The sequence below is a fragment of the Anguilla anguilla genome, chromosome 4 (assembly GCF_013347855.1).
Source record: "Anguilla anguilla isolate fAngAng1 chromosome 4, fAngAng1.pri, whole genome shotgun sequence".
NCBI lineage: Eukaryota > Metazoa > Chordata > Actinopteri > Anguilliformes > Anguillidae > Anguilla > Anguilla anguilla.
Genome location: NC_049204.1, coordinates 21,112,833 through 21,135,511, shown reverse-complemented (window position 1 = coordinate 21,135,511; position 22,679 = coordinate 21,112,833). Strand labels below are relative to the sequence as shown.

General features: G+C 51.5%; 1 protein-coding gene across 8 annotated transcripts in view; it reads left to right on the top strand.

The window, feature by feature from the left end:
- patj (PATJ crumbs cell polarity complex component) overlaps window positions 1–22,679 on the top strand; it is a 109,717-nt gene that overhangs the window by 19,703 nt on the left and 67,335 nt on the right. For 6 of the 8 annotated variants that reach the window (XM_035412294.1, XM_035412296.1, XM_035412297.1 and 3 more), the window contains exons 16-27: window positions 118–252; window positions 2,238–2,429; window positions 2,939–3,007; window positions 3,762–3,932; window positions 15,050–15,259; window positions 15,748–15,864; window positions 17,757–18,062; window positions 18,571–18,652; window positions 18,804–18,903; window positions 20,523–20,603; window positions 20,942–21,013; window positions 21,439–21,616. In XM_035412294.1, the coding sequence (XP_035268185.1) occupies window positions 118–252; window positions 2,238–2,429; window positions 2,939–3,007; window positions 3,762–3,932; window positions 15,050–15,259; window positions 15,748–15,864; window positions 17,757–18,062; window positions 18,571–18,652; window positions 18,804–18,903; window positions 20,523–20,603; window positions 20,942–21,013; window positions 21,439–21,616 (1,713 nt within the window). The remainder of the gene's footprint in view (window positions 1–117; window positions 253–2,237; window positions 2,430–2,938; window positions 3,008–3,761; window positions 3,933–15,049; window positions 15,260–15,747; window positions 15,865–17,756; window positions 18,063–18,570; window positions 18,653–18,803; window positions 18,904–20,522; window positions 20,604–20,941; window positions 21,014–21,438; window positions 21,617–22,679) is intronic. The other 2 variants (XM_035412295.1, XM_035412300.1) reach the window with 2 other exon arrangements.

The window sequence follows — 22,679 nt, the reverse complement described above, 5'->3', positions numbered from 1 at the left end:
ACGTTAAGGGGCTTCAGCACTGTTAGGCATGCAGAGACTGGGGTCCAGGCATTGTAATACGCCAGCGTCCGTACGTTTGATTGCTCTGACCGCCCATGTTCCTCCAACCCCATCCAGCTTCTCCCAATCCACACCATGCGTCTGGGGGTGGAGCTGGACTCCTTTGACGGACATCACTACATTTCCACCGTGGCCCCCGAGGGCCCTGTGGCCAAGCACGGCCTGCTGAGGCCAGAGGACGAGCTTCTCGAGGTAAAGCCCAACTCGTGAGGGCCACCAGGCAGGTTCTCTCAACCTTCCGTCCTCCTCTAGCGCTGGACGCCACGGAGGGGGGTTGCTGCCACACTGGGCGCAGATTGCACTGTGGTGGCGGGGGTGGGGGCACCAGCCCCACATCTTCAGGAAAACGCGCTGCTGCCGGGAGGGTCGGGGGTGATCGGGGGTGCGAAGGCGGAGGAGGGGCAACAGACAGGACCGGTGTGACCATCTGCAGGATGGGCTCCTGCCCTCGCCCCCGCCTCCCCACCGCCCCTCCTTCCTGCCCCCCGCCCCGCCCCGCTTGGCACAGCGGATGTGGGCCGCTGTGCCCTCCGCCTGTCGCTGTTGGCAGAGGAAGAAGGGAGGCATCCGGAGCCGGGGGTGGAGAGCAAGTGCATTATGGGGGGTTGGGGCGAGCGGGGGTTTCGCGAGATACCAGAAGAATCTGTTCCATTGGGGTTTTTCAAATGCCACACTTAGGCGAAAATGTACGCCCTCAAAAAATGTGTTAATACCCAACGCACATGTTTTGTGTTAAGGACAGCATATTTTGTTTTACTTTCAACGCCTTTTCAGTCAAAGCTACTCATTTTGTGTTCTGAATATGCAGTATGTGTTACGAAGGGAGACTTCAACACAGACTGTGTTGAAAGTAACACAAAAGCACAAAATGTGTTGTCCTTAACTGCCCTTCACTTCCCCATATCTCGGAGCGTTCTTGAGGATTGGGATGGTGCAGAGGGATCATTGAATGAACTCTGGAGGCCTAGTGGAGTTGGGGTTGGGGCAGGGTCCCTCCGTCCCAGGCAGATGGTGTGGAGCTGCTGCCCACCCTGTGCCATTAAAAGGCTATCAACTAGCACCGCGTCTTCCAGAGCGTTGTAACAGCGGGCAGCTCTCCGTAGCGCTGGCAGCCTCCTTCCCTCCTCCTGTACCCTCCTCACCTCCTCCTGTACTGCTGTTTCTCCCCCCGTGGCACTATGGCACTGGTTCCCATATGACTGGTACCTCCCAGACAGATTTCAGTACCACACGGCTTCACTAGCTAACCTCACACTCCCTCTGTGGACTCGGTGACAGCCAATACCGTTAGCGAGCCAGCTAACATTAAACATGGTAAAAATAACGAAGGTGAAACTATATAAATTATAAATATTAAGTATAATTTGAACAATTACAATTCAATTCTTCAGTTTCTTTACCTTTGCAATAAAAAGCATCTTTAATGTTGTCATTTGGTCTTTATCTTTAAGAAGGTATCGGTTCAGGCACTGTTTAGCCACCACCACCATTGTAAAAGTATTGTTTTTGCATTGGTATCGACAAAATCTAAATGATACCTTTCCCTACTCCCATTCACTCTTGTACATTGGGTTGTAAGACTCCAAAAGTTGGTAGAAAAAGGGACAAGGCGGGGCCTGTGGATAATCAGTGTTCTTTATTCAGCAGAAGGGGAGCCAGTTCACACAGAAAGATGCGTATCTAGATTCCCACAGAGGGGCAGTTCCTCGGAGTGTTTATCCCATTCACGTTACGGTACACATGTTCACAATTAGCACTGGCAGATCCTCACTCGTTTCGTTTTGCCGATTCCCGAAGAAGGTTCGGAAGGTTAGATTTCTAACTTTTAGGAAAAAGCTTGGGAAGAACTCCCTCAACACACCCGTACTTCCTCCATCTAAACTACAGTATTAGTAAGCACTTATAATTATGGATTTTATTAAGTAGTTTATTGTACTGGCTAATATAAATTTAATATTAGTTATTAGGAAAAACTGCACATGTATATATAGGTATGCATTTTAACTCCAATAGAGTGTTTGTGAGTACTGGGTCAAAACCCAAACCCTTCAGTTTGGCTGGGGTGGGCGTCGGCCCTGCTGTTCAGTGCTGCTAACGCTGACTCTGGCTGTTGCTTCGTGTCCATCGCGCGGTACGCATGCGGCGTCACGTCGCCTGACCCCCGTCTCCGCGCGCAGGTCAACGGCGTGCAGCTGTACGGGAAGACCCGGCGGGAGGCGGTGGCCTTCCTCAGGGAGGTGCCCCCGCCCTTCACCCTGGTCTGCTGCCGTCACCTCACCGAGGAGGGCGGCGAGTTCCGCGCCGAGGAAGAGGAGGAGCCGCCGCAGGACTGGAGCTCCGCCAGCCCCACGGCCAGCCTGCAGGAACAGGTGAGACCGCCGGCGCCGCTGCACGTACGCGCGTGCGGAAGAACGCGGCTGCAGGTACGAGCCGCAAGCTCATGTGAGAGCATGTAGTACTGCTCCTGTTACTGGTTCTTAAACGTCGCTATATCGGGTCCCAAATTGTAAATACTTTTTAATGCCAAGACCCAAATGAGAGATTTAGTACCTCTGAGGGACCCTTCCCATACGCATACTAGCATAGCCTAGTGTACTTTAGATTCATTCTGGGACCCCCCCCTCATACACACCCACGACTCATTTTGGGTCCCGACCCATAGGTGAAGAAACGCTGAGTTACACTGAAACGTTGAGTGAGCACAGTGAGAGGTAGAGATCTTCGTGCAGGTGCGGTACAGATGCACGGAAGTGTCTGATGAACCTAAAATGCAGATCCAGGCAGAAAAGTGACCTATCCATTTATTCGTCAGTGGCGTGTGGATGTGACCTGACCTGCATGCATTGATCATTATTGTTCTCCTTCTCCTTGCCCTCAGATTCAGAGTGACCCCCCCGTGTGGGCAGAGCCCGGCTCCCCCTGGCCTAGCGAGGCTGAGCCCGGTCCGGTGAGCTCGACTTTCTCCTCTCCGGTTCGAACGCCCCGCTGCGCGCGTGTGGAAAACCGCTTGCGGGTGAACGAGGGGGGAACCTCGTTGCGTATGCGAGGGAACATATTGCCGCGTGTAAAATCTTTTATTAATCGTGTTTTTGACGCTTCGCGAGCGCTCGCGCGGCTCGTGGCAAAACCGTACCGACGGCAAGAGCGCGAAACGATGTCGCCGCGTGGTAACGACGGCACCGCCTTAACTCCAGATCAAAGCGGCGCATTTGGGTTTACATCTGGAAAGGTCTCGTAAGATTTAGCGACCTAAATTCTTCAGTGTTTATTTATTTATTTTTACCCATGCTCAGAATTCCGTTGAGACATTTTTTTGTTCACTGTAGCATTTAACGCCGGTATTTCGTGACAGGGGGGTAGAATGAAGGGTGGGGTGGGGGGTGCACTGGAATGTGTGCAGCAGGAGAGGTAATGGGCTGTAATAAGGGACTGGGCTGCAGTTGTCGGGGGGTCAAAGGTCAGAGCTGGAGGAAGTGGCTGAGTAAACATGTCAGCTGGAGAATATTCATGTGTCTGCCATCGGCAGGGTGAAGCGCATTCCTCCCTCTCTGTCAGCTCTGGAGCACCACGCGCTTTGCCTCCAAATCCCACAATGCCGTGCAGTAAATCATGAAAACCCAGTCGTTTTTAAAGTGTCGAAAGACCGGCTGACCTCTGCGCCTCCCATCCTGATTTGCTTCGGTCTCTCCCCGTGCCTCCAGGAGGAGGTCCTCGCAGAGCGACCCGAGGAGCCTGAGGAGCAGCCCCAGCCTGCGGAGGAGGCGCTCCTGGAGGAGGACGAGGGGGAGCTGGCCCTCTGGTCCCCCGAGGTCAAGGTGCTGGAGCTGGAGAAGGGAGAGCAGGGCCTGGGCTTCAGCATCCTGGATTATCAGGTAGCGCCGCTTGGCCACGAGCCTCCTCTCCCACATCCACGTTTTCGCCAACTATCCCCCCGGAGCGCGGGAGACGACCTCCACCCACAACCCTGTGAGGCAGGCTGGGTAATCAAACACCAGCCACCAGTCGAATGCTGGTGAATTTTATCTGTGGCTGGTGAGTTTGTCAACTCTGCCAGCCACTTTGGCTGGTAACCACCCATCACTTGGAGCTCCAGCTCTATTCTGAGTATCTTGTGTGGTAAAACGGTGAAATTGGCTGGTGAATTCTGGGATGCACCAGCCATTGTAGCCTGGGGTGGATGAAAAAGTGAGTTTCCCGGCCTGCCGTGAGGTCTCCCGGTTCATGGAAGTTCCAGGTGAATAAATGAACGAATGACTGAAGGCGAGGGCTTCAGAGGCCCTACCGGAGCCGCGTCGGGCCGAGCGGACGAGGCCTACTCTTCGAGGAGCGAAAGCACACTTAAGACATGTTTTAAAGGGAAGGGGGGGGGGGGGATAGTTCCAGTGAAAGTACTAAATTAATTAATCCCACTTGACTTCCCTGCGGTCTGATCACAGGAAACGTGCACTGGTGTCACAAGCCGTTGGGCTTCGAACAAAAGGGAGCAGCGATACCTTTCTGGCAAGAGTCATGTTTACCTGGAGTCCAGCCAAGCCTAAACATCAAACAGAGCTCCGCTGGGCTTAAATGGAAAGCAGATTTCCTTTTACTTCATTAGTTTATAATCAGGGTTTGTATATTACTCCGCATAAGTACCTAGCAGAAACCATAAGAGATCAGATAATGAGACGGCTTACAGTTCAGAACTAGTCCATTACACATACCGGTTTCCCTGTGGGACCCGCGCTGATTATGTTGGAAAAAAGAAAATTCGAAAACGATTTCCAACCAAGATTATATTTGCAGAGGGAAGGATGTGGTTGAAGTGGAGCTGCGGTAACTCCATCATGGAAATAGCAGACGACAGAGACGTAGCGGCGCGGCGCGGCTCGCGAACGCCCTGGCCGTCTGGGACCGCGCTCGACGCGGCGGAAGCGCAACTTTCGGCGCGTTTCAAAACCGCCCGGTCCCACGGTCAGACCCTCAGGCAAGGACCTGATCGCCGCTGTCACTTTCCCCCGTACGGTCCTCACCTCTAAACCGGCTCGTGTTTCCCGTCCGTGGAACACGCAATCAAGGAAGTAGCAGTTTCTTGGCTCTCCTAGGGCTACGACACAATGCTAATTTGTGTAACGGTGATTCGTTTGTACGGCGCGCGGCTGTGGCGTTCTCCGTCACGCCCTCGGAGATGCGGCCGCTCTGATACGTTTGTTGATGGGGTCTGCGGTGCGCTCACAGGGCTGCAATGTGCTGTGATAACGAGGCTATGGGGACCTTCGCAGGCTTTGTATTGATGTGTGTTAAGTAGGACAAGCGCGTGTGCAGAACTAAGCCTTCTGGTTTAGCTGCAGTCGATGTTCATTTAAATTCAGCCCGGGATCATTTACATGTGTATTTTTTCCGTTCTGAAGCATTTAGCAGACACTCTTATCCGGAGTGACTTGCTGAGCCTGTGTACGTATAAGGAATGTAAACTGCTCTGGATAAGCAGTGCCCCAACTGGGAATCAAACTGTGTCGAGAGCATGGTGAAACTAATTTGTGTTACAGAACACTTATTTACATGTGCACATGTGCTCACGTACACAAACACGCATATGCACACAAGCAAACACGCACGCACACGCACAAACACATACATATATACTCACAGACACACACACTCACACACACATGCAAACACACACCCACACATACATATGTACACTCGCAAACACACACATACATACATACAAACATAGACACACACATTACTGATATATGAGCTACCAGTTACAAATTATCAGTGAGTTAATTTCAGCGAATCCTGGCGTTCAGCCAGAACGCACGGTCTCCAGCTCGTGACAGGTTCGGGTAGACGATCGCACACAGGGGCGTAATTGAGTGAGTGTCACATTTAAGCATTATTACTCCTCGCTTTGCTGTGGGGGCTGACGCAGTAGCAGCGATCGCAGGCGCTTCTGCACTGAGTTCAGCGCTTCGCGGCTCGGGCACAGTGAAGCCTGGGACGACCCTCCATACTTCACACAACTGATGAGGGTAGCAGTAAAGTTTGCCGTCTTTCAAAGACACAAACAGCAAATCTGCTGAAACCTCACTGTGGAGGCTTTGAACCACCCGATATTGTTTGCACCGTGTATTAAATTACTTTAGGTGCCGTCTTGCTTGAGCAAAGAGGAGGTGTGGATTTTGGCATGATTCAATTGCTGCACAAATGCCACGATTTCCAATATCTATCAACAGGTCAGAAATGATTTAGAATGACCACGTCAAGTATATTAAAATGAATTTCAGTTCAGAAGAGGTGACGTTGAGAGGATGAAGTTAATTTGTACGTTACCTTGTACGTTGTATGTTTGCTATGCATGGTGAAATACCTTGCATATCGCTGTGCATGTGACCATAACAGCATTCCTCTAGATTCCTTCGCCATTGTGTTGGATATCTTTTGGCTACAAAGTTGCATTGACTTCAGTGCAATTGCTGCCATCAGTGTTAGTGCACACGTTTTTTAAATCATGATGCACCACCGCTTGGATAAATAGTCAGAACCTATGACTATGGGGTGGGGGGGAAGTGTGTCGAGACCACCAGTAAGAGCACTAACACGGAAAACATCCGTCCTGTCCAAGCTTCAGCCGAGAGAATTCACAGTCTGAGGCCCAGCAGCCTGCATATGTAATTAAGCTGTGTCTGCTGTAGGTTTAGGTTGTGTTCCAGCTGAGACAGAGGACAGAATTCACCCAGATGAGCTCTTCTCTGTTACACTCTCTCTCCCTCTCTCTCTCCACCGGCTGAGCCTGCCATCGAGTGTGGGTCGGCTGCTTATCGATATCAGCAATTCTGCTGCAGTGCTGGGGCAGCCTCCGGTGGAGACGTGCAGCCTCCGAGGAGTGTGTCTGAGTGTGCGCGCGCGTGTGTGTGTGTGTGTGTGTGTGTGTGTGTGTGTGTGTGTATGCGGGTGGGCGGCTGTGTGTGTGTATGTGTGTGTGTGTGTGTGTGTGTGTGTGGGTGTCTGTGTCTGTGTGTGTGAATGCATGTCACTGTTTCTCCGTGTCTGTGTGTGTGAGGGAGTATGCTTGTAGTTCTGAACACCGAACCAGCCTGCAACAGGGCAATATTTCTCTTCAGCGCTGTAATAGAAAATAAGACCGGAATGGTTTGTTCACATCTGTCTGTTCAGCAGGTGCTTAAACATTTGTTATTTTAATCACACACCATTTATAACTGATTGAACCACTGGAGCAAAACAAAATAGTGGAAAGCAGCGTGCGGCTTCTCATGGAGAACTGGGTTAGCCTGAAAGAGATCAGTATCAGGCTGTAGTCTCTCGTGATTTAGACTGACTTTAAATAGTTGAGTAGAAGTTCAGAGCAGACAAAGGTTGACAGAGATGAATAGTTGGTTAAGGGATGGGATGGGATTGCATTTCATGGAATGATGTCAAGGGCCATGGGCATGCAGATGGGTAAAGGGCCGCATGTTAAATTATATATGCATAAATGTTAAGGCAGCAACTCGAATGCATTTTCGACCCAACTTCATAGTGCTCCTTTTCTTCTCCCTCTCCTTCTCCCTCCCTCCCTCCCTCCCTCTCTTTCCCCTTCTCTCTCTCTCTCTCTCTGAAGCTCCTTGTTGCTGCAAGCTGAGCCTGTTCCCGGTCTGAGAGCAGGAATTGATTTTTGTTGTTTGGAGCGGGGCAGGGGCCCGTGCCGATAAGGCAGGGGGGCGATGCCGGGCCCGTGGACTGGCTCACGGAGGTGTGGCACCGAAAGCCGGCCCGGCCTGTTCGGCGCGGTGCGCTCCTTTATTCACCAATCTCATCTGTTTTTCACCGCTCCTCTTCCGCTGCGCTTCTTCGGGGCAGAGAGGGACCCCACGGGCTCCAGACTTCTCGCATTTCGATAAAGAAACCGTATATTCATCTGACAGACAACATTTCTTTCTGCTTCAGCAAAAAAAAAAAGTGCTTAGACTCACAAAAAAAATGTGGGTAACTGTTTTCGGTGTTAAGAAAGTTGGAGTTCTGGATATCCTGAACAGTGCCGTATTCAACAGTGCAGAGTCTGGATAAACTGCATTAATACAAGTCTGTCGAGCACAATGCTATTTTCGGTGGTATGTACAGCATGTACATAAAGTACAGCAGGCAGAATCACTAAATCACCGCTTTTTTTATTTTTCCTGACACGAGTAATGTTTAAAAAATGAGAACCACGAGGGTAATTGTCACCGCTGATGTGTAAACTAACGGCCGGGCCCCCCTCTAGTTCTTGCTAACGGACTTAATGGTGATTGATGAAGGCGCTCTGTTTCCAAGCGGCTTATCTGAAGCGTTGGGCTTTCGGTGGGTTCAGTCGGAGGGTGCCGGGATCGGGTTCTGCCCAGCCTTCTTGCAGTCATTTAAAAGTCACTTAAAAGTGTCGGCGGAATACGTTTCTCAAGACGTCTTTCAGCGCGGTGTGGCTCATTACGACGCGGCGTTCTTCTCAAGCGCTCACAGTAATGGCTTTCTCCTGGTGAGCCTGGGCCGGCCAGAGCCTGGTCAGATGAGTTATGCCTTTCTGCTGTGCCTCAGCTTTCGGAGTTGTGCTAAATTGCCAAATTGAGCAAAGCGGTCAGGTGCCAATTTGATTTCAGAATGGCTGCTAACAGATGCTCAAAAAAATTGAGGAGGCCCATCACTCAGTCTGCACACACTTCAGTGCTGCTTGAGAAGGAACCTGACAAATGAGCCAAGAGCACATTGATTATACTATTTTAAAAAGAATGCCTGATTTAAACCTTTAAAGGAAGTGGATATATTGGAGTGGGCGTGTCCGCGTGGAAAGCTCCTGCGATGAGCGCTTGGCATCCTGGAGTAATGGTCCAGTAAGTCAGGGGATCCCAAACTTTCCACGCCCAGGGGCCTCTTAATGAGTAAATGCATTCCATGTGACCCACCCTTTATGAAACTGCATCTGGAAATACGTTCAAATGCGGGATTAAAATGGTTGGAAGTGAATGTCAAAACAACCGCGCGTGCTACAGTGCCCGTAACAGGCGCTTTGCCTCAGCCGTGTTACTGTCAGTGTAATGTAACGGACCATGCATTACGCTCCAGCAGTACTCCTGTCTGAAGCACTGGGAATGCAAACCTTCATGAGTTTTCTCACATCTAGAGGGGGCACACGTTAGGATGGGAACAATTGAATTTCTGCAAGTCTGGATTTATGCAGATGTGTGTACATTCACAAGTACGCTCTACGACTCCTACATACAGATCTTGCCACCCACCTCAACCCCTTCCTCCCAATCCGCAGATTGGGAGTCACTCCCAAAAGTCACTATGGATGTCAAGCGTGTCAATCAAATTCATAAACTGAAAAATTATCCCACCGGTGTAAAGATGAGTCCCTACACGCATGCGGAGGCAGTATTTATATTTCTGTGTGTTTAGTTTATGAATAGGTAATGTCCCGCTCGTAATGCTGTCTCTTAATTCAGATTATGAATGGAGAAAAGGCGTACCTGTGGGGAAAGCCTCTGATTTGTAGCGTCTGCGTGAGCTACGCTCTGCTCTGTGAATGCAGACGTGCTGTGGTGGAGAAAATGCTTCTTCTGCAGCTCCGGTCTGGAACACCGGGCCGCTCAGATTAGATTTACTGTGAGTAAAACCGAGTCTCACGGCTCCGAAGTCCCCCTGCGTTCCTGGGAACAAACACAGTCCTCCCGCGCGCGTGGCTGCAGCAATTACGTTATGTGTTTGCCCGGAAACAGAAGAGCCAAAATGGATTCCCAAATTCCTCGCGCAGTCCGCGGTAGCCTCGCCTGCCCACTAATACAGCATTTAACTTTAACCTTGTTTTCTCAAAGGACGAGGCGTAAATCGCCGGGTGTATTTATTATTTATCTGATATTACTTATTTATCCGGCTGATGCCTACACCTGCAGAAACCGTCCAGGGTTGCCGTGGTGCAGGACGGATGTGCTGAAGAGAGCGCCGGCGATGGTACATAAATTGAAATGCAAACGGGGATATGACGAGCATGGCGGGCGGAGGACAGTGGGTCAGGGGTTAATGGCGGGCAGCGGTGGTTTATGTCAGCGGGGATAATGAGGGTGCTGATGCACTGCCGCGGCCGGGCCCGAAGGCTCGTCCTGCAGCCTCTCCGCGGCCCGGCCTGTTTCGCGTTATTCATTGGCGGGTCCCTCCAGACCAGATGGAACTTGTTACCCTTCTGTGGCTGGCTTGTGTCAGCGATAATTGGTTATCCCGCTTGGCGTGGATGCATGACATCAAGGGGCGTGTCTGCCCCTTTAAAACTACTTTATGGCCGTTGTAGCACCAGTGTAATCATGTGTGACACTCTTCGGCTTGCAGACACCTCTTAATGGATGCTATTTGGGAGGGGGCGGAGCAGTGGTATTAAACGGGTCAATGTCGTGTACATTTTTTAGTCCTGCTGTACACAGCTATCATAGAGCCTCGATAGAGCAGCAAAAGAGTTAACATGACCCTGGACCAATGAACAGCCTCGATAGAGCAGCAAAAGGGTTAACTGGGCCCTGGCCCAATGAACAGCCTTGACAGAGCAGCGGCTCTGGCCCAATGAACAGCCTCGACAGAGCAGCAGCTCTGGCCCAATGAACAGCCTCGACAGAGCAGAAGCTCTGGCCCAATGAACAGCCTTGGTAGTGCAGTAGCTCTGGCCCAATGAACAGCCTCGACAGAGCAGCAGCTCTGGCCCAATGAACAGCCTCGACAGCAGCGGAAGGGTTAATGTGGTTTTTGGCGGTCGCTGACAGTTTTCTCGGCTGCCTCGTGAGAACCTCGGCCAGCCCAGCCCTCCACCATCCTCCAGAGACGCCCGCGGGGAGAACAGAGCAGGGCGGGGTGAGGCCTGAGGGGGAGGCCAAGCAGCACGGTCCCCGGCCTCCTCCAAATTTACTGTCAGCCCGACACCACAGGAAAGAGTTTATACATGGAGCACCCTCGCTTCTGTACGGAAAAGCCAGAGAACACACCCGATGAATTCAGTCATTTACTCAAGCGGCCTACGCTGTCAATCAACCACCCCCGCCCAGCTTCAAGGGAAGCGTCTCCTCTGTAAGTCCAGTGGAAAGGCGTGTTGCAGTCTGCCTCTGTAATTAGCGCACACTATGTGTGGCTAGGAAGCCCTTGCCATTAAACTACTGAAGGACTGATATTTACCCTGATGTTCCTCAGATTTCATATCCATACTGCTCTACTGTCATGTCATTTCAGTGTGTGATCTTAGTTGATGATGTGCAAGTAATTAGCACCCTATTAGCTCATTGTCCTGGTTTCCTTTGTTCTTATTTCTGGGGTATAACTTTAAAAAAGTATATGTATATAAGCATGTGTATTCGTACAATTCAGATAATTTTCACTTTCACTGGTTATCTTAGTTTCACCCAAGCTCTGAGACGGAGAGACGGTATCATTTTGTGATGAATAGCAGTCCTGTCTGTCAAAGCGCTTCCTCACTAAACCAGGTGCCCCCTGGTGTGCACCCACAAAAGGTACAGACGGGGTGCAGTCATCAGATCAAAAGGTTTCTCCATTTTCATAAAAAAATGCTGCTCGAGTCCATTGATGAACAATTAAACCTAAATGAATTTGAGCGAGCGGAGATTTAGCGGCCAGCGCTCGTGTGAAAGCCGCTGTTTTGATCTCGGTTTGACAAACGGTTACTTGGAAACGCTCCGTTTCGTATTGAGTGCTTCGACACGGATGCAGTCGGGAAGAACGTCAGCATAAACGCGCAGTAATGGCTCCTCGCAGCGCTGCTGGAGTTGTCATTTTTGAATGATAATTGACTCCAGGACTGTAGCATGTAAGTCAGCTGCACTACCCCCCCCCCACACCCTCCACCCCCCCTAGACGAGTCCCTGGTTCTTTATGCCGACCCCTAAATCAGCCGCAGCGGAGAGAGGGCATAAATAAGGGAGGAAGGGCTTCTTGGAGCTGACAGGCCCCGAGAATCAATATGGAACGCGGCAGGCCGTCCGGTCCTGATGACGTCCTCCCCCCCCAGCTCCCCCCCCCTAGCCCCCCCTCCCACCCCTCTGTTTGCAGAACCCCCAGCGCAGCCTCCCGCTCCCGGCCCGTTTGGCGATATTTAAGCGCTAGTTCGCTGACATCACCGCCCGTGTGGGACGAGGTGGGGGAGGGGGTGGGCGGGGGGGGGGGGGGGGGGGTTGTTCTCGAAACGAAACACGCTTGGCTGAAACTTCGGAGCTGGACAATGCAGCCTGTGTCTGTGCAAAGGACCAGCTGGACTGGAACTTCAAACCCCCCCCCCCCCCATCTCAAACTTTTTCCTGTCTGTTTTTTTTTCTTTTTTTCCTTCCTCCTCTTTTTTCTTCTCCCTGTTCCACTGTGTTCCAGTGTTTATCCGCCCCTTCTGCAGGCCTCAGTTCACCTCGCCCCAAAATTGCCTTTTTTTTTTTTTCTTCCTTCCTCTTTCCCCCGGACCGCGCTCTGCACCGGCGGTAAATTGTGTAATCAGTCCTGGTAATTGGACCCAACACTGGGCCCTGTTCTTTTCACTTCTCCTTCCTGAGGTCTGTCCGCCGGAGTCTTCATCACGGCCCGGGCAGGGCGCTCCTCCCCGACGAGGCCCGCTGGCTCTCCCGGGCTCCAGTCAGCTCTCAGTCTGCGCTCACCTGCAGGAAAAAAGTGTCACTGAGCTCCTCCGCCGCTTAATGATCCGAGCGGCTGAATCGATGGTGTGGAGCCCGAGCTCGGGCTGTAGGGCTTTAGGCTGTAGGGCTTTGAGCTGTAGGGCTTTGGGCTGTAGGGCTGTAGGGCTGTAGGGCTGTTGGGCTTTTGGGCTGTAGGGCTGTAGGGCTGTAGGGCTTTGGGCTTTGGGCTGTAGGGCTTTGGGCTGTTGGGCTGTTGGGCTGTAGGGCTTTGGGCTGTAGGGCTGTATGGCTGTAGGGCTGTAGGGCTGTATGGCTTTGGGCTTTGGGCTTTGGGCTTTGGGCTGTAGGGCTTTGGGCTGTAGGGCTGTTGGGCTGTAGGGCTGTAGGGCTGTAGGGCTTTGGGCTGTTGGGCTGTAGGGCTGTAGGGCTGTAGGGCTTTGGTCTGTAGGGCTCTAGGGCTTTGGGCTGTAGGGCTGTAGGGCTGTAGGGCTTTTGGGCTTTGGGCTGTAGGGCTTTGGGCTGTTGGGCTGTTGGGCTGTAGGGCTGTATGGCTTTGGGCTGTTGGGCTGTTGGGCTGTAGGGCTGTATGGCTTTGGGCTGTTGGGCTGTAGGGCTGTAGGGCTGTAGGGCAGGTTCACTGCAGGTATTTCGGTGTGCAGTGCTGGTTCTGTGATGTAAAGTGCACTAACCAAAATGAGGAGAGTATTAAGCTCTGTGCTTTGTTAGCATTCCGCTCAAGCTAATAATCCATTAGCCAAATAGCTGTGGTCTCTGCACGAGTCTGCTCTCAGGTGTGTGTGCTTTTGTGTGTGTGTGCATGTGTGTGTGTGCGTGTCCTCGTCTCTGTGGCATGTGTCCATCCCTGTGTCTATGTGTGTGTCTCTCTGTGTCTCTGTGTCTCTCTCAGCCTGTGTGTGTTGTGTGTCACTCTGTGTGTGTGTGTGTGTGCCTGCCTGTGTGTGTGTGTGTGTGTGCGCCTGTGTATATGTGTGTGTCTGTGTCTGTGTGTGTGTGTGTGTGTGTGTGTGTGTGTTTGCGTGCTTTTTCCCTGACATGTTCGTGTGAGCCGTGTACAGTCATCATGGGCTTGGTGTTCTCCTCACCTCGGCACACACATCCCTGGGAGAGCAGAGCACAAAGTCCCTTTCATTTCAGATCTGCAGTGCGCTCCACACTCCGCCCTGCACGGGACGGCCCGCATCGGCCTCCCCGCTGGCCAATCACAGGCCTTCTCCCCACCTTGAGAATCCCAGCGTACCCAACGCTTATGCAGCCAATCATTTTTCATTTCTCCGCAGCGTCAGAAAAGATGACCATAAACGCGTCGCTCCTGCTACGGACAGATAGATGTCCTTGCTAATTACCGTAGTACAGCTTCGGTTCTTACATTGGAATAACCACTTGTTAATCACTTTTATATTGTCAGTCGTCACATAAAATCAGCCCATATGGGTCATCAAATATATTGTGGGACGCATCAAATTGGAGCTGAATTGCAGTTTTATGGCCTAGCCTGCGCGTAGCATGATTGATACCTGTGACACTTCCGCAGAAAGGAAAAGTGTGCGGTGCTTTCTGGCTTCGGTAAAGAACTCAAAGTGCTCAGCTGGCTGACGGTGGTTCTAGGCCTCTCGGTGAGAATGGGAAAGCACATACTTGTGGTTCTGCGACCTCATTGGCTAGCTGTGATTTCTTTGTTTATAATGCCCGTGAGCATTATAAATGCACATTGAAGGTTGCTCTTTTGTGGTCACCCCCCTGTCCTGCGGCATTCGTGCATAATTGTAGTAAACACCGATACTGAAATAAGAACTTTGAGTGTGAACAGGGCTTTATTTCATGGGTCATTTAGCCTTTTCCGGAGAGCACAAATGTGTAATTTGCTGCCTGCTTTTCTCCCCGTTAAGCACAGGTGCTCTCTTTCGCTCTTAATTGGTCTGACACTGCTGCTTACCTGTGACTGGCCGCAGCCCTTGACTGACAGGTGGGCGGGTCTGCACCCTAATCACAGCCCCTAGCAGACCACAGTATCTGCGCTTCTGCGGAATAGTGTTTCAGCAAGGCCCTTTATCACACTGCATCGGCCCAGACCCGGTCCTCCGAACGTACTCAATAAGCGCTGAAAGTTGTAGAGAACTCTGGCGTTGTGGCCGTAGCGTAAGGTCATTTTAAGGTGTCCGCGTGTAAAACGCCAGCGCAGCATTGCGCCAGTCTCTTTGTGCTGTGTCTGTATTTGCAGCGTGTGCGAGCGAGCGAGCGTGCGTGTGCGCGCGCAGGTCCGTGTGTGTGTGTGTGTGTGTGTGCGCGCGCCGAGCCGAGCGCCTGACTCCGGTTGCCGTGGTCTCTGTTGCCCTCTGCAGGATCCGCTGGACGTCGCGCGCTCGGTCATAGTCATCCGCTCCCTGGTGCCCGGGGGCGTCGCCGAGACCCACGGCGGCATCCTCCCCGGCGACCAGCTGGTGTTCGTCAACGACACGCACCTGGACACCTGTCACCTGCCGCAGGCCGTGGAGGTGCTGAAGGCCGCGCCTCCCGGAAAGGTGTACCTGGGCATCCGGAAGCCCCTGGCGGTGAGCGGCGTCCTCGCGGTCGATACTTTCTATTGAATTAAATGTATGATCTAAAACACATGGAGCTGTGTTCTTATTGTGAGCGATTACTCTAACACCCACCCTGCTGTCCTCTTCAATCCAATCAGATATTTCTGGTTTTCTGGTTTGAGGAGTGATAAGAGTAGTTGTGGTGATTGATGTGCACTCTCAAAGCAGATGTGTAAAAAAACAACACGTGTCATTTTTAAACTCACCCCCTCTGTCTAGTTCAGCACATTTTTTGTTCCTTTCTGCACAGTCTGTGTTAAGAAGCCTCCCTTTGTAACACATACTGCAAATTGTATATTTGTAACATAAAAATAGTAAAACGGTGTGTTGCACACATTCTTTTTGAGAGTGCTGCTCTCTGCTCTGCTTGTTATACCCAGCAGTGGGCCTCTAATTAGCGGTTTCCTTAGCACTAGCATGGGTGTGTGAAACCTTGGTCTGTGTCTCGCCCTGGACAGACGGAGGAGGCTCACGATGATGGACGGGTGGAGCCAGAGGTGGAGTCCACTGGAGGACGGGCTGAAGAGACGGAGGACAGGGAGTCCCTCAGACAGAAGAGCTCTCCTGTCCCTCAGGTGATCTGACGCTCCCCGCCCTCCTCCTCCTCCTCCTCCTTTCTGAATCCCCGCTAACAGGCAACATGCTCACAGTACTGCTGCCATATAACAGCAATGCTATAACATTGACGAAACATTCCGGTAACCCTGTGATAGCATTTTGTGTTAGCTGGGATTAAATATATTACTACAGGCCGGGTAAAATGGTAACACATCAGTCCAGGCACATATGTTTTATTCTTATCGAATTAAATATTAATACATGGAATTTGTTTTATTGGCAGTGTTTTCCTGTTTATTTATTTCCTGCTGCCTTGGTGTGTTTTAATCCTGGTTTTAGGTGTAATAGTGTTTGTGTCTAACACGAGCGCTGTGTGTGCGTGGCAGCGGATTCAGGGCCGCTAGAGGAGTTCAGGGGATCAGGCCCAGCAGGGAGCTGAGTTACGGCGCGTCATCCGGTCGATACCGCTAGCGTTAGCGGCGGACGGCGAGCGAAAGGTTTCCGTCATCTCCGGCGCGGAAGCCTCGCGCCAAGCGAAGGTTCTCTCGCCGCTTCTGACGGAAAGGTCCGCGGCTCCGTCTCGGGGCGGGGTGACGAATCGCCCGCGTCTGCGACCGCGCGCTCGGGGAGGGGGAGAGAGAGGATGATTTTTTTTGTTTCCACGGCGGGTGAAAAATTATCGAGCCGTGCGCTTGCTTGACCTCGGCCGCGGGCGAGGACCGAGCGTTCCGGTTCCGCCCAGAGAAGAGAACTTGGTCCAGGTGCGCCGCTAGCCCTCTCCGGCCCGGGGCGTCCCGCGTCATCCTCGAATTTTTAGCAAAGATGTAATTGCGGCGAGGAGCGGAGCGGCCGTAGTAAATCTACCAAAAACGAGACTAATTGTGCCATTAAGATTTTAGACTCGGCACATTTTTCACGGCAAATTGGTTCTGGGCTGCGAGGGGCCCGGACGGGGGGGGGGGGGTGGGGGGTGGGGGGGATGGGGGAGGCGCTGACTCGGCCGTTTCCGCGGCGAGGGAAAAGTGCGTTTTCAGCTCTTACCATCCTTAAGTGCGTCTGGGCGAGTGTGCGGTGAGGACAGGCCCTCCGCGGCCCCGCCCTGCCCCCGGGGATAAAGGCCTCTCTGTATGCGCCGCACGGGAGACGAGCGCTTTCCACAGATCAGAAGTTTCTGATAGAGGCGGTTAAGAGGAAAAAAAGAGAGAAAAAAAGAGAAGGGGACACGATCGGGTTCTGAGCCTCGTTCGTAAGAAAGGCCCTCTTTCAGCCGAGAGGGTTTTGGATATCTGGCCTGGATCAGAGAGTGACTTAGTGCTTTGTTTGGGCCTTCAGATAAGCAAATAACTTAATTTGTATCTGGAAAGCCGGAGCTGTTCGGTGGGGTTGCGGCAAAGGCAAGGGATCGGAGGCCGGGTCAGGTGATCGCTGCAGCTGCGGCGCTCGAACCCAGACAGCCGAGAGCTCCCGGGCTCCCAGGGCAGCCTGGTGGTCAGGTTCATCCTGTGAAGGCGCTGTTCCAGCACACGGTTTGGCCGCAAGGTCTGCTGCTGAATCCGGTCCATGCCAGTGCCCATTAGTGTTGGCCACACGAACATTTATTTCCAAGAAATATCTTTGTGTTTTTGTGGGGTTAAACTTCCACATCCGGTTAGAGTGTGCAGGGGGTTTGGTGTGAGGTAAAGGGGTGGGGTGTGAGGTGAAGGAGTGGTGTGGGATGTGAGGTAAATGAGTGGTGTTTAAGGTGAAGGGGTGTGGTGTGAGGTAAAGGGATGGAGTTTAAGGTAAATGGGTGAGGTGGGGTGTGAGGTAAAGGGGCGGGGTGTACTGTGAGGTAAAGGGGTGATATTTAAGGTAAAGGGGTGTGGTGTGGTACACAGTGTGAGGTGTTGGTCCTTTGTGGCTGTTCCAGAGTTTCGCCGATGAGGCTCCCAGCCCGCAGGAGCTGTCTGAGGAGCCGGAGTGGGTCCTGGACGGCTCCTTCTCCCGCCCCCGCTACTCCTCCCCCCCAGCTGCTGCCCAGGCCACGCCCGGCGGGGAGAGGGAGATGGCTGTAGACGAGGATGAAGAGGAGGAAGAAGAAGACAAGGACGCCGGGTCCGAGGAGGAGGACGAAGCGCCACCCGTGTACCCCGAGCGCGACTCTCCCGTCTGGGGGGAACAGGCGGAGCTTGCTCCCGTGGACCCGCCCTCCATACAGGTCAACCTGTCCCAGCAGGTGCGTGAAGGGCGTGGCAGCCTGGACCCCTTAAGCCCAGTTCAGACCAAAGATGCGTGACACACTGAAACTGCAGCCGGTGACTGTTCGCAATGTTCTAAAACTCGGCAACTGCGATTAGACTAGTAGAATCGCCTGCTACGGCAAGTTAGGCATCAGACGTTCTGAGACGGGTAGTTCACTGCTGCAGCTTGTTTCTGCGGCATTCTGAAACGGTTTTGACATGTCCTGATTGTTTGGTCTGAACTGGGCTTTACAGACAAAATGAGTGACCCGGACCCTTGGGCATTAGCATCATAGTCATTCCTTATTCACTGGAGGTAGCTATGGGGAAGTGTAAAGAGTACTGTGAACATGGGGTCATGTAACTGAGTACAGTGAACATGGGGTCATGTGACTGAGTACAGTGAACATGGGGTCATGTGACTGAGTACAGTGAACATGGGGTCATGTGACTGAGTACAGTGAACATGTGGTCATGTGACTGAGTGGTTCTCCGCTGTTCCAGCAGGAGGCAGAGGAGGAGGCCGAAACCCTGGCGGAGCTGCAGGCCGCTGGGCCGGGGCTGGCGCACATAACCCTGCTGCAGGGTGAGTCACAGGAGCGCTGTGTGTGTTTGATGAATCGGGTTGAGTGGACGCGGGCGGGTTTAATGTCCGTGTGCCGCGCGGTCCGTTCGCGCTCGGCGCTGTATGAGGCCGCGCCCCCCGCCCTGCTTAACCACGCCCCACGTCTCCCCAGAGCTGTCCGCTGGGATGTGGCGGGAGACCGGGGAGAGCGACGTGGACTCCGACTCCAGGAACGGAGGCTCCGAGCTCACCCTGACAGACACGGATACTGAGTGAGTGTGCGCACACAGCTCTGTGTACACACAGGATGTACATGTGCGCACATACACATACACACACACACACAGCTCTGTGTACACACAGGATGTACATGTGCGCACATACACATACACACACACACACTCACTCACACACACACACACACACAGACTCTTTCACATACACGCAAACAAACTCTTACACACACACACACACACAAACTCTTACATACATACACACACACACACAGACTCTTACACATACACGCAAACAAACTCTTACACATACACGCAAACAAACTATTACACACACACACACACACCCCCACAAACAAACTCTTTCACATACATGCAAACAAACTCTTACACACGCACACACACACATACATACGTGTGTATACATGCATACACAAACACACTAACACACACAGACACATATACACGTTCACTCAGATTTTGCCCTTGAACTTTTTACCACGAATAATAGACTCTGACTCATTTTTCAGTTCCTACACAATTATATTCCATCCTATATGTATATCACTGTGCAGTTTATGGAATGATTCCCAAGTTATACAGGGTAGTTTGTGCTCATTGCGCATCTCAGTATGTTGCTTGGTTTTCTCCCTGCCTGTCCTCAACAATGGCTCTTTCAATCAGAGCACTACTCAAAGATCAGAGAGTCCGATAGTTTAACAAAGCAACCCCGCAGGATCCAACAGGATGCACGATTGTTTGAAATACCCTCATGGTTGGCTATTCTGGTGTGTGTAATTGATTCACTTTAATGCTGGATTTATTCGCTCGTATAAATCACAAGAGGGGTTGTAGCTCCATCTGCTGGTGAAACAATGTAATAGCACGGCCCTTAAAAATCAGTGCCTCAAAAACCCCACTGCCTTGACAAGCCATGGATGAGTAACGAGCTTTGTACGATGGGTTTTTGAAGTGAAACGTGCGATGTGAGCGAAAAATGAAATCAAAAGAAAGCGAACCTGGCAGAGGGGTGTATTTTCCAGCCCCGTCCCTCAAAGCCCGTACGTGCGGTTTAGAAGATAAAAGGTGCTGATGGAGAGGGAGGTCACGCTGTGAAACGTCTCCGTCGCTGCCAGCTGTGTCTCACGTCACTGCGATGGAGAACGCGCGAAGCGAGGGAGAGCCCGCTCCTCCTTCGAATCCTGACGTCTCGCGGAACGCCGAAAGCGCCCCGATCGTTCTGATCCGTCGGGCCACGCCGACTCTGCGCCTTCTCCTTTCTCTCCCGCCCGTGTGCGGCGAAGTCGATCGAGCAGGGTCGAATGCGCTTTTTGCGTTCCAGATCAGATTTGAGGATTAACGGTGTTGGAATTCATTTAATAATCTGAGAGGCACTTTCACCTGTAGAAAAATGCATTGCGTGCCTTACATACTTGAGCTGTAGCAATTTGAAATGGAGATAGGACTGCTGTGTGAGTATTGATTTATCCCTTAGTCTGCAGGGATTGGTCACTGAGTCTATTGGCGCATGTCTTTATGCAATCAGCAGGACGGTTATGGGTCCACATTTATAAGCCCACAGAGTTCACCCCTTGAAATGCTCATTTTAACCTTCATAATGCTCCTTGCGTTTTCCCCCACTCTTGTGATTTCATAAGATCTGTCCAATCGGCTGCTCAGGAGAAGGGAAAGAGGAGGAGCCAGGGTGCATCCAGGCCATCTATCCGAGGAGGATACAGGTACAGAACACTTTAATACGCATCTCAGAATGCTTCCGTTCACAGTTCAATTAAGTGGAATTAAAGCAATTCGTTTAGCTCACCAAGCTATTTACACTTTCAAATCTGTCAGTGACCTGAGTGTTTTGCGGAGAGCTGATTGACATAGCAGGAGTAGTGTTAGGTCAGTGTTGTTGCTGTTACATTCTAGTTGTCATGTGCAAGCTTCTGTTGAAGGCTTGTGCTTTTTGTCTGTAAGTTTCTTTGGTGTCACTATTTGTCTGTGGTTATGTTGGAGCTGTTATTACAGCTGTGCAGGCAGTCAGCATATTTCTCCCCCCCCCCCCCCCCCCCCCCAGAGACTTACCTGAGAGAGAGGAGGGAGAAGGAGAGGAAACGCCCGTGTTCAGTCACTGGGGTCCCCCACGCAGGTATGTCTGTCTGTCTCCCTTACGCCACTGAGGCGTGTGTCTGTCCGTTTTACCACTTGGGTACGTTTGTCTTTTTCTCTCAACGTACTCTTCTCCTTTAAACACAGTATACACCTTTTAACTCTTATTCATTGTGTATGTATGTGTGTGTGTGTGTGTGTGTGTGTGTGTGTGTCGTATTTGTGTGTGTGTGTGCGCATGCCTGTGTGTGTGTGTATGTGTGTCGTATTTGTGGTGTGTGTGTGTGGTGTTTGTGTTGTGTGTGTGTGTGTGTGTGTGTGTGTGTGTGTGTATGTGTGTTGTATTTGTGGTGTGTGTGTGTGGTGTTTGTGTTGTGTGTGTGTGTGTGTGTGTGTGTGTGTGTGTGGTGTGTGTGGTATTTGTATTGTGTGCGCGTGCCTGTGTGTGTGTGTGTGTGTCTGAAGGGTGGAGGTGTGGCAGGAGCCGCAGGAGTCTCTGGGCATCAGCATCGTTGGCGGCCGCACCGTGATCAAGCGTCTGAAGAACGGCGAGGAGCTGAAGGGCATCTTCATCAAGCAGGTGCTGCCAGACAGTCCCGCTGGGCGCACTCAGGCCCTCAAGACCGGAGACAAGATCCTGCAGGTGAGGAACAGGAGCCCTGCTAAAGCACGGCACCTCAGCTGTGTCTTACCGCTCTCCAACTCTGAGCAAGAGCTCCTTTAAAACTGAACTATTATCTGTGTCTTACCGCTCTCCAACTCGGAGTAAGAGCTCTAAAACTGAACTATTATCTGTGTCTTACCGCTCTCCAACTCTGAGCAAGAGCTCCTTTAAAACTGAACTATTATCTGTGTCTTACCGCTCTCCAACTCTGAGTAAGAGCTCTAAAACTGAACTATTATCTGTGTCTTACCGCTCTCCAACTCTGAGCAAGAGCTTCTTTAAAACTGAACTATTATCTGTGTCTTACCGCTCTCCAACTCTGAGCAAGAGCTTCTTTAAAACTGAACTATTATCTGTGTCTTACCGCTCTCCAACTCTGAGCAAGAGCTCCTCTAAAACTGAACTATTATCTGTGTCTTACCGCTCTCCAACTCTGAGCAAGAGCTCCTCTAAACCTGAACTATTATCTGTGTCTTACCGCTCTCCAACTCTGAGTAAAAGCTTCCTTGAAACTGAACTATTATCTGTGTCTTACCGCTCTCCAACTCTGAGCAAGAGCTTCTTTAAAACTGAACTATTATCTGTGTCTTACCGCTCTCCAACTCTGAGTAAGAGCTCTAAAACTGAACTATTGTCTGTGTCTTACCGCTCTCCAACTCTGAGTAAGAGCTCCTTTAAAACTGAACTATTATCTGTGTCTTACCGCTCTCCAACTCTGAGTAAGAGCTCTAAAACTGAACTATTGTCTGTGTCTTACCGCTCTCCAACTCTGAGTAAGAGCTCCTTTAAAACTGAACTATTATCTGTGTCTTACCGCTCTCCAACTCTGAGCAAGAGCTCTAAAACTGAACTATTATCTGTGTCTTACCGCTCTCCAACTCTGAGTAAGAGCTTCTTTAAAACCAAAATTTTTATCAGTGCTCTACCTAACTCTGTCTCTGAATGATACTAACATCTTTAAAATAGAAAATGCTATCAGTGTCAGTATCTTACTATACTGTAGCGCTGAAAGAGAAGAGCCGCCCTGCTTAAACAGGAATCC